The sequence below is a fragment of the Cotesia glomerata genome, linkage group LG5 (genome assembly GCF_020080835.1).
Source record: "Cotesia glomerata isolate CgM1 linkage group LG5, MPM_Cglom_v2.3, whole genome shotgun sequence".
Taxonomy (NCBI): Eukaryota; Metazoa; Arthropoda; class Insecta; order Hymenoptera; family Braconidae; genus Cotesia; species Cotesia glomerata.
Window position 1 is genome coordinate 5,274,727 of NC_058162.1, and position 15,956 is coordinate 5,290,682.

At 28.7% G+C, this 15,956-nt stretch overlaps 1 protein-coding gene across 9 annotated transcripts; it reads left to right on the plus strand.

The window, feature by feature from the left end:
• Window positions 1–334: 334 nt before the first annotated feature.
• Window positions 335–15,734, plus strand: LOC123264782 (mitogen-activated protein kinase kinase kinase 15). 9 transcript variants are annotated; one of them, XM_044728260.1, is made up of 15 exons: window positions 337–684; window positions 749–835; window positions 953–1,057; window positions 1,766–2,750; window positions 4,548–5,650; window positions 5,744–5,881; window positions 6,966–7,132; window positions 7,203–7,298; window positions 7,414–7,553; window positions 7,617–7,784; window positions 11,343–11,438; window positions 11,943–12,487; window positions 13,913–14,243; window positions 14,377–14,533; window positions 15,486–15,734. In XM_044728260.1, exons 3-15 carry the CDS (start codon window positions 1,021–1,023, stop codon window positions 15,618–15,620), a joined length of 4,098 nt encoding a protein of 1,365 aa, XP_044584195.1. In that variant the 5' UTR covers window positions 337–684; window positions 749–835; window positions 953–1,020; the 3' UTR covers window positions 15,621–15,734. The 9 variants fall into 9 exon arrangements, with proteins under 9 accessions (XP_044584196.1, XP_044584195.1, XP_044584189.1 ...); XM_044728254.1 differs by having other exon boundaries at window positions 339–684; window positions 939–1,057; window positions 11,331–11,438; XM_044728259.1 differs by having other exon boundaries at window positions 339–684; window positions 939–1,057; window positions 1,769–2,750; window positions 11,331–11,438.
• Window positions 15,735–15,956: the final 222 nt, after the last annotated feature.

Consider the following 15,956-nt stretch of genomic DNA (forward strand, 5'->3'; position numbering starts at 1 on the left):
ATCCCGCGCAATTTTTTAAATTATCAGCAAAATAAATAAATTAACACGTAAAAATAATAACAATAGTTTCTGTATCTGTCAAAAATATCTAATTGTTTTTTTTTTCACACAAATTCATAAAAAAGTATTAAATTTTTTTTGTAAATTTTTAAGTGTTAAATAATAAATTTTTTAATAAAAATTTTTGTTACAAGATGGCAATACATGTTATTTATTTGACAAAAGTACACAAAAAAAATTATTTATAAACCAAATATATTTTTAAACATCTAAAATTATATAAATTTTGATATCAAAAAGTTAAAAAAATAAATTATCTGAGAAGAAATAAATAATTTACATATTAAAGCATGTGAGTGTAGAGAAAAGTTTCTAGCATTTTCCTTTCACAAAAAATGTCGTGGGTGTAAGTGCACACATGTATAAATATGTAATACTTGCTACGCGCTTACATATTACAACACCCACACAGTGAGTGCATATGTTCTTAGAGTACATGTGTGTTAGATTATATTAAAGCTAGTGTAGAAGACTTCAATAGCCAGTTAATACCAAGAAGTCATTACCTACTAAATTTATTGTGTTTTATTTTGGTATTTTCCATGTCTGGTGATCACCGATACTATCATTACAACAGTAATTATTATCTAAGAATAAATTAAATTTATCAATATGCCTTAGCCGGTAAATTATTTTATAAAAACCACTTAATCAATGGAATTTTAATTAGTTTTATTTGTAATTCTAGATTATCGTCAATTTTACCTTTATTAGGTATTTTCATTATCCAGTAACTTATTCAAAAATACGTAAATCCAGATAAAATTTCAAAACGGTAAGTTGATAAATGACATAAAGACATTTATTTACATTTTATCAAAAGTGTTTAATGTCTTAACCTTTAATTTGACGTGATACTACATACAATAAGTAAATAGTATTTTTGTTTTAGGTGACCTTGAGTACTTGAAGAAATTCTAGGCTTTATTTTCGATTACTTCTAGTATTAAAAGATTAAAAATGCCATCAACTTGTGGGGACATACAAGAAATTTCAGGTAATAGTTATTTTCATTATATTTTGACAAGTGTTGTTTGTCAAATGCATATGTTAGATTGTGAAATTTTTATTTATTTTCGTAATGGAAAAGGTTTGTTAATTAAATATTTAAATTTAATTTTCCTCAAAATTATCCATGTATACTTATTTATTTATTTGTTTATTTGTCATTACAAAAACCCAACAGTCCAAAGGGCCAATAACAGGATCACTTAATTTTTACAATGTTCAAGATTTTGACAGAGTAAAAACTTAAGTAAAAGTATGACTCTATAGACGAAAAGAACAAGATGACACTGGATATCATCCCAGATTATACTCAGTGATATCTGTGGTGAAAAAAAAATTTAGATAGTAGCTAGAAAAATCTAGATTATACTCAGTGATATCTGAATTATACTCATTGTAATCTGGATTATACTAGCTACTATCTGAAATTTTTTTTTACTTAACATAATCTAGGATGATATGCAGTGTTATCTTGTTAAAATCTTATAATTGAATAATTATTGTAATTTGACAAAGGAGTTTAAGGGGGGAAATACGTGTAGAAGGCCGTTTTCATGCTGATTTTCATTAATTTTTTTAAGGTATAAAAAAATGCCCCTTAAGGCTGCGTAAAGGCTACGTAATCTTTACTTAAGATTAAATTACTCTTGTGTCAATTACTAATAATGTTAAGAGAGCAATAAAAAAATGTTTGCAGTAGCATCACCACACGCAGCAGTAATCGACGGACAATCAAGTACAGACAGTGTAGGAACACACAGTGATGTTTCAGGCAATACGACGATATCAACAAAACCAAAGATCCAGGTTGTCTGTGTGATCGACTTGACCCAGCCGGAGAATCTCAGTGACCGTAAGCGTGCATTGGAGGAGATAAAGCAAGCATGTTCTTTAGTAAACACCAGTTTCAATATGGTCCAGTTCGAGAAACTCGACTTTGGAGAGACAAATGTCTTGGATTTGTTCTACAACGCAGACGTAGTGGTGGTCGACCTGAGTGTCAGAGACCAGCAGTCGGCTCTTTTTTACCACCTTGGAGTGCGAGAGAGTTTTGGTATGAAAGAGAACATAATGCTCTTCAATGACATCGAGTCTGAGGCGACTGTACGTCTGAAAGTGTCCTGTTGTAATTATACATTCGTTCCTTACCGAGTACTCGAATGTGGAACCTGTGTCACCACTATGAGCATGAAACCCGCGCGAGCTGGAGAAGAAGTCCTAGATCCAAAGCAGCATCTCACGCTGAGGCTAAAAAAACTCCTTCAGGATGTTGAAGTTCAATCGAAAGCTCACATGAAGGAAAAATTTCTCGCCGATTTGCGTAAAGCTCGCGAGAGTTTCTCCGGAGCAGAATTATCGCGTGCAATAAATAATATGCGCAAGCGGCTGGACGATCCAAATGTTCTTTCTGGAGAAGTTATTTTAAATATCATGATTTCATACCGCGAGATCCAGGACTACGATGCTATGGTACAGCTCGTTGAGGATCTTTACACGATCCCGAATCACAAAAACTACATCAAGACCCCGATGATTACTTATCTGTACAGCTTCGCTCTGAGTCGGCGAAACAAAGAAGGTGATCGCGAGCGAGCTGTTAGGATTGTTGAAAAAGCGTTAGAGAAAAAAGAAAACCACGTTCCTGATATGCTCTGTCTCTGCGGAAGGATTTACAAAGACAGGTTTGTTTAAATTAATTTATTATGTTTTGTTATAAATACTTGTAGTAGATTTTATGGAAATCTAACTATTGCATTGGTCCTCATGACGGAACTTTTGAAAAATTTTGCTTTATTACGACTCAGCTCGTCAAGTGGATTCAGAAAATGCATATCGACGGTCTAATTAGCAATTGGTCTAACTCCTTATTTTTTAGAGAGTGATTTTTTAACATTTTGTAGTAATGTAGTAATAGTCCAATTATAAATTATTTGAATGATTCTAACCAAAATATGATACCTCTATTAAATATTAAATGGTTTTTTAAATATCATTTAAGTGATAATAAATTTCGAACTAATTATATATTCGTACAAATGGAAGATTCTCTAAAATGGAGTTAGACAATTTGCTAATTAGAACGTCGATATGGTCCAAAAGTTTATGTACAGTCGCGCTCAAAAGTATTTTGACAACATTATGCGTTAGTTTATTTCAACAATGTCAAAATACTTTGGAGCCACCATTTTCCTAATATTTTAAAAATTAAACTTTCTTTTGTTATGAACAAAGACCATTTTGACACTATTCTTTGGTTATTCAAAAACTGTTAAAAAAATAAATGAATGATTATTGTGTTTCATATTTATTTTTAATTAAACCTTTGTCAAAATACTTTTGAGCGCTACTGTATGTATATATTTATACGATATAATTGGCCTTGTCTCTTCTTTAATTTCCGCAATTCTATACGGATCTCAATAAAACGTAACATACTCATTCTTAGGACGATTTTTGAGGTTTTCTTAGACAAGCCAAATCTGTCGATTAGTTTAGAGATGTAAGCGATTCAAAAATTTTCACTTTTACTGTATTTCCGTGCAATAACAATTAAATGCAATATTACATTAAATTTCTGTAAATTGTATTTAAAAGTTTATTTTATGAGCTTCAATTTGCATACTTATTTATTTTTCCAAATTAAAAAATAGGAATGACAGTAATTCAAAAATTTTTGAAAATCCCAAAAATTTTAACTTTTACCATATTTCGGTGCAATAAATATTGAACGCGATATTCTATCGAATTTCTGTAAGTTGCATCTGAAAGCTTATTAAACAAGCTTTAATTTGCATACCTTACTATCAGTCTAGGCCAAAAATTACTTACTTTTTCAGATAGATTAAATGAAATTTTACTTTTGCATTCGTTTTGACGTAATTGATTTATTGTAACAGAAGTTGTATATTATTGTTAATATAATTTTATAAAAAATATGTTTTTTTTTTTTAATCGAGAAATCTACTTCTATTTCGTCTGCCGAATGGTCTTTTTTATTTATTTATTTATATACTTATACGCCAATCGGCTTTGATTTGGTACTACAAAATTTTGAGAGAAATTAATATAAAAAAATTATAATAGAAGAAAAACTAATATACAAAAGGAAAAGTATTGCGGAATTATGTTACAAGATTGCTTTTAATTAAGCTAAGAATGTTTCATAGGTATTTTTATTTGCACTGATAGAGGAATTTATTTGTATTAAAAAATATTTGTTAATAGTTAACAAATCATTTATTAAAGACCACTTTTTAGTATTAAATAAATATTTCTTAGTATTTAAAATGATTTGTTTGTATTTAATAAATCTGATATTAATTTATTAAATATTAATAAATCTTTTTAAATACTAAGAAATATTTGTTAAGGACTAAAAAGTGGTCTCTAATAAATGATTTGTTAAATATTAACAAATATTTTTAACTATAAACAAATCCTTTTATCAGTGTGTATTTATCTGTATTTTTTCAAAACAGGTTCGTTGAAAGCCGTCACAGTGATCAGGAAAGTTTAAAAAATGCTATTCACTGGTACCGTAAAGGTTTTGAAGTTCAGCCTAACGAATACGCGGGTGTTAATTTGGCGACGTTGCTAGTCATTGCGGGTAATGACTTTAGCAACAGCGAAGAGCTACAACACATTGGGATGGTTTTGAATAATTTAATTGGAAAAAAAGGAAGTTTGTCGAGCCTGAAGGAGTACTGGGATATCGCGACATTCTTTGAAATAAGTGTCCTGGCTCAGGATTATGCTAAAGCGCTGCAAGCTGCTGAATGCATGTTCAAATTAAAAGCACCCAATTGGTATTTAAAGTCAACGATTGGAAATATTTCGCTGATTAATAGGTTTAGAAAGAAGAACGAAGAGAGTGAGTCTTCGGCAGAAGAACAAATATTTAGTTTTTGGATGGATTATTTTATCGTAGCTACCGAGAACGATGTTAGCAATTGCATCCGCTTTCCGTTGTTAATTCTAGAGCCATCGAAAATTCTAATGCCGTCCTACGTTAATGTTAATCTGGGTGCTGAAGAAAAATCTATTCAGATTGTTAATATATGTCTAAATTGTTTAAAAAATAATTGTAAGCAAGTTCACGACTGGCTTTTCACCGCTAACATGATCCGCAGTGTCAGTTTGTACAAGCGTGATAAAAGGTGCTTGTTTTTGTACGTCCACGAAAATTCAGACGACTTCCAAATGTTTTTTTCCTCGGAAATATGCAGGCAGAGGTTCTATGATCTTGTACTGGAGATGACGGTAGACCAAGAGGGAATGGTTACTAATTTGGATTCTTATATGACTGATGGGCAAATCAAGTATGAATATGAATTAGATGACCAGGGGAAACGTATTGTGCTTGGCAAAGGTACTTATGGAATTGTTTACGCAGCGAGGGATTTAAATACCCAAGTTAGGATCGCTGTTAAGGAAATAAGGGAGAAAAATTTAGGAGATGTACAGCCGTTGCATGAAGAAATAAAATTACACAGTCAACTGAGGCACCGGAATATTGTACAGTACTTGGGTTCGATAAGTGAGGACGGATTCTTTAAAATATTTATGGAACAAGTACCTGGAGGTAATTTTTTTTTCTATTAATTGATTAGTTGAATGATAATGTTGGAAAAAATATAATTGTATTGAATAAACAATTAATGCTTGTTATGTCTAGGTAGTTTATCTGCTTTGTTAAGATCTAAATGGGGACCATTGAAAGAGAACGAATCGACAATATCGTATTACACTAAGCAAATTCTTGAAGGATTGAAATATCTGCACGATCAAAAGATTGTTCACCGTGATATCAAAGGTATTTTCTTATTATCATTTTTATTGTTTGATAAATATATATCGCATTACAAATGTCATTTAATTAAATATTATGTGTGGCAAGGAATTTTGCCTTAACGTGAATAATATTTATCGTATAAAAAAATTTTTTAAATAAAAGTTATTAAACACTAGCGTACTCAATTCGCTTCGCCGGGCTTTATTTAAGCATACAGGAATTAAATTATTAACAAAATACATCAATAAATATAATAATGAAACTGCCACAATAATAATTATCTCGCTTGAATATTCACAATAAAAGTTTGTTGTAAAGCTTGCTCATTGAAAATATTAACAACCTGAAAATCGATTCATTAGATATCTAATGCTGTAAATTAACTAATAATTTACCTGATGTTTATTAAGTTTGAGAATATAAATTGCCGAATAATCCCTCAACATCATTGCATAAAAATACACGACACACGTGTTATCTTAAATCTTAAATTGACTTATGAAAACAATGGAATATAGAATATCAGTAATAAAAAAAATTTCATTGACAATTCAAAAAAAAAAATAATGCTCCGATCACGACCAAACTTTACAGGATTACTCGCAGAGCCAATCTGAAGATTGTTCGGAAGTTTCATTAAAATCTGTCCAGCCATTTCGGAATCTATAAGGAACATACATACAAACTTTCTCTTTTATATACACGGAAAGAACAAGATGACACTGGATATCATCCCAGATTATATTGAGTGAAAAAAAATTTCAGATAGTAGTTAGTTTAATCCAGATTACAATGATTATAATCCAGATATCACGTATTATAATCTGGATTTTTCTAGCTACGATAAATTTCTGGTAAAATTTTGTTTCTGGGATGATATCCAGTGTCATCTTGCTCTTTCTGTGTATAAAGAAAGAAGAAGATTTAATTTTATAAAATAATTGTCTCTTATAATTTTTTTATGACCAATAAGAAAACCGTAATTTAAAAATTAAGATTTTTAAAATTAGCAAAAATTTGAATCATTGACAAAAATTTTGGCTTCTAAAATTATAAAAAAAAATTAATAGTTATATAAAAATTATTTTAATAATGATTTTTCCAGGTGATAACGTATTAGTAAATACGTACAGTGGCGTTGTTAAAATATCCGATTTTGGAATGTCTAAAAGACTAGCTGGACTTTGTCCAAGTACTGAAACATTTACTGGTACATTGCAGTATATGGCGCCGGAAGTTATTGATAAAGGACAACGAGGATATGGTGCACCGGTAATTTAAATATATACAAAATAATATGTAATTTATTAAAAGATTCTATCAGGTATAAATATTATTTTAGGCGGATATATGGTCATTAGGTTGTACAGTAGTAGAAATGGCAACAGGAAAGCCTCCCTTCATTGAGCTTGGATCGCCTCAGGCTGCAGTATTCAAGGTAAACTCGTGGGTGTGGAGTAATTCACTAGATTATATGTTTATATTACATTTACTTAATAATATCAGTCTCTTTCATTGCTGCTGTTACTACTACTACTATCATTGTTATTTAGGTGGGATATTACAAGATACATCCGGAAATACCGTCGGAGTTATCAGAGCGAGCTAAGAATTTTATATTACGTTGTTTTGAACCGAATCCTGATGTTAGAGCTCCTGCCTCTGTTCTTTTAGAGGATCCATTTTTATATGAGCAAGTTTTTTTTTATATTTATTTAATAAATTTCAAACTTAATTAAACTCAATTTTTTTACAGAAAGAAAAAAAGTTCACGTTTACCAGCACCACCAGACTTCAGTCGCAGTATTTCAGTACCAGGCGACCGAATTGAACGATTGAATAATAATAACAATAATAATCGTGACAAAATAAACAATAATGTTATTTCAACGCCGCCGATTCAAGCATCACAATCAGATGATAGGTAAATTATTTGTTTTAATTTTATATTCATCATCATAAATGGGAAATTGTTTTGTCTCTATTAACTGGTTTGTGAATTTTATTTTGTTATTTTTTTTTTGCAAAGCAGACATTAAATCATCAATGTGGCTTAGGTAATGCGATGGTTTGCATGCGATAAATTAATAGCTTAATAATACTACTAGGGTATAAATATTTTTTTTATACACTAGTAATAAAATATTTCCATAGATTAAAATTTTTAATAGCTACTAGCAATTAAGGGATTACATGGGTTTCCTCCGAGAAAAAATGGCCTATTTTCAACAATTTTTTTTTAATAGAAAAAATGAAATATTTTATTCAAACTTTTTACTGTATTAAAGATACATGTTTAATAAGGGATTAATAAGGGATTTGAATTGAAAAAAAAAAAATATGTGCCTTAGTTAAGACTTCAAACTAGGTCTTGAACGAAGGAAAAAAAAAAACAAAATGAAAATTGGATTTTTGGCAGTTTTTTACAAAAAAATTAAAAATTTGGCTAAAATTTCGCGGCATTTTTTTTTTAAATTAGTTGTAATTGAAAAAAAAAATCCTTTGTTCAAAACCTTGTAAATTATATCTTGAAGACCTGTCTAAAACTCCATCAAAATCGGTTGAGTAGTTCTCGAGAAATCTTGGCTACCGTTTTTGAAAACATATACGGAAAAAAGTAAACTGTAATATTCACTCGGATCCCGGTTAATTTTTAGGTAGATTTCTTTAGAAATCTAACTATTGCTTTAGTCCTCAAGGTGAAATTTTCACCTAATTTTGCTATCATATGTTATAGTTAGTCGAGTAGGTTCCAAAAATACCATTGGTTAAAAAATTTATATATGTATGTATATATACAGGGTGTCCCAAAAGTCACGGACGCCATTGTAGCATCTAATGAAAAAAATAATTCTGAGACGAAAAGTCCTTAGCCATTTTTCAATTAACCGCATAGATAATTAATTATTAATTAAAGATAACGTCTCTTTATTTGTTAGAGAGAGAGCGCTAGTGTCCAGTAAAGTATGTGCCAAACAAAGACACAACTAACTGTATGACTAACTAGTTTCTATAGCTAACGTAGTCATACATATTTACTTACACATTCACACGTGCAAGCGTCTTCGTTGGAACACACTTGACTTGACACTAGTGCTCTCTCTCTAACGCATAAAAGGACGTTATTTTAATTAATAATTAATTATCTATGCGTCTGATTAAAAAATGGCTAAGGACTTTTCGTCTCAGAATTATTTTGTTTATCAGATGCTTCAATGGCGTCTGTTACTTCTGGGACACTGTATATATATATATATATATATGCTATATATATATATATATATATATATATATATATGTATGTATATATATATATATATATATATGTAATATAACTAGCCTTGTCATCAGGATATCTCAAAAAGTTTTCAACCGAACTTGATGAAACTTGGTACACATATTCTTTGGGTAATTACCGAGGTCGAGTTCGAAGATGAGCAAAATCGGTCAATTAGTTTAGAAATGGCGGCCATTTAAAATTTTCAAAATTTTGTAAATTTCAAGTTTTGTAATTTTAACCGTAAATAACTTTTGACTGACAGAAAAGAGCTCATTTCTGGAAACTTTATGGTGAAGCTGATTATATTTCCATCAATTTGACCTATAACACTTATACTTTATAAAGATTTTTATTAATTTTATAGGCCATTCAAAAATTTTAAAATAATGAAAACTTTTTTTCAAATGTGGTTTTTTTAGAATGACTTTTGAACAGCTTTACCGACCGATTCAAAAAATTAATCAGCTCTTAACATAAAAAAACTACGTCGATCGCCGCCGGACCGGTCAAAATCGCTTGATTCGTTTGTGAGATATCGTTAACGGAAAAAATTGAAAAAAGCGTTTTTTTTTTCAAACAAATTCCGAAATTTTTTATCTGATCAATTCAGGGTTTGAAATTTATCATAGAATTCAAAAAACTGCATCGACTGTTGTCAACTACGTGATAATCGGTTAACTCGTTTAAAAGTTATAGCGGATTGAAAATTTAAAAATGACATAAACATTTGTTATTGAACAAATTAAATAACATAAATAAAGAAAATCTCATGTCACATGAAATCTACCTTCCATTTTGAGTGAGGCCGAATGGCATTTTTTTATAGTTTCAAACAGTAAAGCGGACATCAGGGTGGCAAAAATATAAATATTACAGAACTTAATGTAGAAAGTATAAAACCCACAATTTGTAATTTAATATCGAAAATAAGTGATTAGTAGCTGTAACTATAGTAAATAACGACTCTTTCATCTTAAAAAATTACAGTTTCAAACAGTAAAAATTGTCATTTCAATATATAGTCCATATTATGAGATCTGTCAGAGATCGTGCAGAGCGTAGAAATGATGTATTTTACCAACCAAGTTGTCGTACAGTTACCTTTGAGCGTTCGTTCTTGTTAACGGCTATAAGATCTTGGAATCAGCTCCCGTCTGATCTTGTTGCATTAAGCACTTTTGCTGAATTTAGAGTAGCGTGTTTTAATTGGCATTATAATAGAGACCTTTAAAACTGTGTAAACAATGTTGTGAAGAATCAAAGACAATAAGAATTATATCTTTATTATAACATTATTAATTATCATGTTATGTTATCTTATTATTTATCATATTATGTTACCTTTAAATAATTTACTTTATTAATTTTGTATGTACTCATTATGTACTTGAATAAGATGGTCCTTAGGGAGCACTAGCTCTAGGATCAAAATTTAATAAATAAATAAATAAAATTATGAGGAGAAGGGGAACTTAGATGAAAGAGAAGGGGGTCTCACTCTGGGAGAATTTAACATTTGAAACAGTAAAAATTATACTTTTAAAATATACATTTTACCAGTCCAAGCAAGTCAATAATTACAGTTTGATTTTTAGCGTTGCGTTTAAAATTTACCATTTTACTTTGTAAATATTGACGTTGCTTGTATTAAAAATTTACTAACTTTATTTTATACTTTTTACATATCATAAGATCATTTTTTAGGTACGAAATGATAAATATCAAAGTCTGAATTCTTAATTATGATACTTTAACATTTTAGACATTTACATAGCGAATATTAATGTTTGAAATAGTATTTTCTTCCATGTAAAGAGTAAATTGTAACGTTTAAATGGTAAATATTATAAAGTGAATAGTAAAATCACGATTTTACTGTTTGAAATAGTAATTTTTAGCAGTTGATCATTACTTATTATAAATCGACTGTTATTTATTACAGTTTACTTTTTTCCGTGTAGTTTTGAGAAAAATGCATTCAAAGTTTTAAGTGACAATACAACAGCGCCTTGAGCGCGCAACATTAAAAAAAAATCGATTTTTTGAAACCGTGAAACCCATGTAACCCCTTAAGATTAATTCAATAATATTAATAAATAATTTATGGTTGTTATTTATAATATAATTAAAAAAAATATTTAAATATAAGTAGATTAATTAATTAATAAATATTTATAACAACGGTAAAAGTGCAATATATAGCGGAGTGATGACCAAATCAAGTCCATTGAAAGATCGCAGCCCAGCACATCTTCTGTCTCCCATCAGTATTCCTACTGCTTCTTTATCTTTCACCAGGTACAGTGATAAGTAATTTATTAACTTGCTAATTTAATTAGTTGTTTATTTAAATATTTTTTAGTAGTAGTACGACCGCTTTTACTCCTACTTTTTTACAAGATCTACTTTTAATTATTATAATAATTTAAATTATTATTATCGCCAATCAACATCTAAATGTTAATTGATCGATAAAATTATTAGTAAATCTTAATTAAAAAAAAAAGTAGGTGAAAAATATTAAATAATATTTTAATATAAAAAATTGTATTTAATAATTTATTTATTAAAATAATAAAATTAAAACTGTTTGTCGCTTTAATAAGTAAAAATAATAATTAAAGCTTAAATTGAGTGTGAAGATTAGATAGATGGGTTACTGGCCTTTGATTGTAATGAACGCTTAAATTGTGTAGTTTGTCTTAGTATTTTTATTAATTATCAATTATCAATCATTAGCTCTAATGATTAATATAATAACAAAATTAAGTAATGTTTATAAGTAAAGATTGTATATTTTAGCACAATCGGAAGCACGCCATCAATAGACATAAGCGAAGACGCGAGCTGCACTATGACTCGACGGAGTTCATCAGGAGGATTAATGTCGCCGGAAGTAGAGTTAACCGGGCAGCCAGAGCAAAAAGGCGTCGGTGATGAACAAGAGGGGTTTTACTTCTATAAAAAAGACAGCCAGCGGCGAATGACTCTCACCAGGGTGTTGACCCAAGACGGAGCTACTCTCTGCAAAGTTTGGTTGGAATATATTAACCGAGACGGCGCGCAGACAGTAATAAGTATACCACATCTGGAGTTATTGCTGCGGGGCTTACGTGATTATATATCTGATCGAAATCAAGATTCAATTACTACGGCATTGCGGACACTTAAAGAAGAATTGGCATTTGACTCAACGACAATTAATCAACTACAATTGGCTATTTATTTATTTCAAACTGCTGTTAATGATGTTCTCAGAATGCACAGTATTAAACCTCATTGGATGTTTGCGTTAGATAATCTCGTTAGAAATGCTGTTCAAACTGCTATTACTGTTTTGTCACCTGGTAATTATGTTTATTATCTATATTATTGAGAGAATAAGAAAAATTTTGTGTCTAGGATAGTCATATGATAAAATCGGTATTTTTAGTGAAATTTAGTTTCATTGTAAAGGTCTTGACTTTAATTTGTGCCTTTTCAAGCTTTCATATCATTCTTACCGATAGTCATTTTATGATGATATTTAGGCTGGATTCGAAAATTCTCTATCTCTAGATACATAATTAAGAAACGACCTTGCATTTTGAGAACTATTGACAATTTTAAAGATATAAGCTCATCATGATGTTACATTCATCGAGACCTTTTATTTGAGTACCCACATCAATTTTTCATATATTTATATATATTATATACATGTACATATAAAAAATATATCAAAAATGCATGTGGGTACTCAAATGAAAGCTCTTGATGAGTGCAACATCAAGATGAGCTTACATCTTTTAAAATATCAGTAATTAAGAAATGACCTTGTATTTTGAGAACCATTGACAATTTTAAAGATATAAGCTCATCATGATGTTACGCTCATCGAGACCTTTCATTTGAGTACCCACATCAATTTTTCATATATTTATATATATTACATATATGTATATATGAAAAATATATCAAAATGCATGTGGGTACTCAAATGAAAGTTCTTGATGAGTGTAACATCGAAATGGGCTTATATTATTAAAAATGTCTTTAATTAAGAAATGACCTTGTATCTTGTGAACTATTGACATTTTTAAAGATATAAGCTCACTCCAACATTACACTCATCGAGACCTTTCATTTGAGTACCTACATAAATTTTTCATATATTTTGTATATTTATATATATATATATATCAAAAATGCATAAGGGTATTCAAATGAAAGCTCTTGATGGGTGTAATATCGGGATGAGCTTATATCTTTAAAAACATCAATAGTTAAGAAAGTACAGTGCAATTTAACAAAAGTCATTTTTTAATAAAGCAAAATTTTATTTATTTACAATTCACAAGTCACGGCAGTCACATAGTGACTGTAAGGTTGCTAGTTAATTATTAAATATTTAAGCAAAATTATTCTAGATTGTATAAAAATTCAAGTACAGTTTTTGTTAAATTTATTTTTTTTTTTCATAAAAAATCATTACTTATTGACTTAATTAATTTGTACATTATATACATTTGACTTAGTTTTATTATGTGGTATTAAAATATTTGATACAATTTTAATAATATAGTTTATAGAAAAAGTTTACAAAAAGCCTGCACATAATTTAAATTAAAATTTAAATACACACCGAAACACTTGGAGAGATCGATAATTGAATACTGTAACTGTAAATTCTTTGAGAAACCACAAAGTTAACTGTGTCAAGGAATTATTTTAAAAAGCATTCAGCCATTGTGTAACCTTCTATTATTCATTAAATTGTTTTTATTTTATAGAACTTGGCGCCGGATTAATTGATCAAGAGCGAGCTCAAGCGGGCGCAGACGGTCCCGAAGAAGGATCAACGTCTGTTATGTCAACCGTAAACTCTCTGAAATCCCACAAGACTGTCGATTCTATAGAAAATAATAAATATTGGCGTGAATATCAAGAACAAATGGGTAATTTGAAGACAGATAGTATTAAACTAGTCCAAGAATTACTCGAGAGTCAGAAAATTTATCATACTCTGCTACAAAATGCCCTGGAGGATCAGAGAGCGCAAATTGGTGCCCTGACTCATCTTTGTGAGGACATAAGTCGACGATTTTCACGACAAGAATCCGGGTAATTTTTTTTTATATTATTTTTATTACTATTCACTTTTGCTATTTGGATTATTAGGTGTAATAGATATTAATTGATAGTTGGGAGTTAAGTAAATTAATTTTTATTGTTAATAATGGTTTGTAAATTAAAGATACAATTCGAGTATACACGGGACCGCATCTCCACAACCGTCATCAGTGTTGGTGCCTCAAATAAGTGTGACAGATCACAATACTCCGTCGAACACAGACAACAAACTCGTTGAATGGCTCCAAGGTCTTGGCATCGACGATATGTCTATCGAAAGGGTAATTATAAGTATCTTGTGCTACTAAAGACTTTGATCTGTCATTAATTGATTTATTCAGAAATTATATTTTATTTATTTATTTTCTACTTATTTATTTTTTTTTTTATTTATTTGTAAAGAAACGTCCTTGGCAATTTACAACAATGTGTTACATTTTCATGTGTAAAATGTTATGAAAATGAAGTTAGATGAAAATTAGCCGACATCTAAAAATTAAAAAAATTTTTTTTATTAAAAAATTATAACTAAAAAATTAAAAAAAATTTTTTTCATTTGTTAAAAACTTCAAAAACTATAAATGCAATTTTTTAAAAATATTTTTTAGTTATAATTTAATAAATTAAGCAAAATAAAAAAATCAAAAATGTCGGCTAACTTTATTATTATTGAAGTTAGCCGATATTTCAAAATTTTTAGAAATTTTTTATTGAAAAAATGTAAAAACCTTGAAAAACTGTAAGTGCAATTTTTTAGAAATATCTTTTTAGTTGTAATTTAATTTATAAAAAAAATCAAAAATTTTTAGACGTCTGCTAACTTCAGTGTCATAAAATGTTTAGTAATATTTTTTATTCAATAAATAGCATCTGTAAAGAGAAGATAGGTTTAAAAAATTAAAAAAAAATTTTTTTTAAAAGTTAAAAAATTTTTTTTTTTTTTAATTTATAAAAGAAATAGTTTTAAAAAATTGCACTTGTACTTTTTTAAATTTCTACTTATAAAATGTTTTTGCTGATTTTTTTTTTTGTTATAATAATCAGTTTGTTATTAATTAAATAATTGCAATATTATGTTAAAGTAACAATTATTCATTTTTAAGAATTTGATGAAAAGAAAAAAATTTTTAGTAATTGATAATTGATAATCACTAATTAATAGTTTATAATCACTATATCATTTTTAATTTATATTTTTAAATTAATTAAAATTATTTATTTTTCTTGTTACAGATAATATATGAAGAATACACGCTCGATGATTTTTTAAATAGTATTTGTAGAGACGATCTACGAAGAATAAGACTCAAAGGCGGTATTGAATTAAAAATTTGGTCAGCCATAATGTCACATCGTAATAATAATTAATACCATTTTTAAAACTAAATACTTTTTTTTTATCGCGATATTTTGTACAGTATAGAGTTGTTATTTAGAATTTTTTTCTAAGTGTTGACTATTATAGAGTTAATTTTTAAAAATGATAGTGTTAATTTTTTTTTTTTCATGTCATACATATATATTTTTTAATATATTATTCACGTGTCATTAATTCCATTTTAAATGAAAGTACAAAATTTCTTCTTGAAATTGAGAGAAACTTTTTAGTGCCTTAGTACATAATTGTATTTTTCGACTTGAATTAATTAATTGAATAATTAAATATTTAAATATGTAACAACGATAGTCTTCCGAAAATGTACA

Bases quoted from the DNA above. Each gene is read 5' to 3' on its own strand.
- LOC123264782 (XM_044728254.1), top strand. From the start codon at position 1,021: ATGCCATCAACTTGTGGGGACATACAAGAAATTTCAG. The intron at 5,651-5,743 runs GTAATTTTTTTT...TGTTATGTCTAG, and splicing joins TATGGAACAAGTACCTGGAG to GTAGTTTATCTGCTTTGTTA. The intron at 14,244-14,376 runs GTAATTTTTTTT...TGTAAATTAAAG, and splicing joins TTTTCACGACAAGAATCCGG to ATACAATTCGAGTATACACG.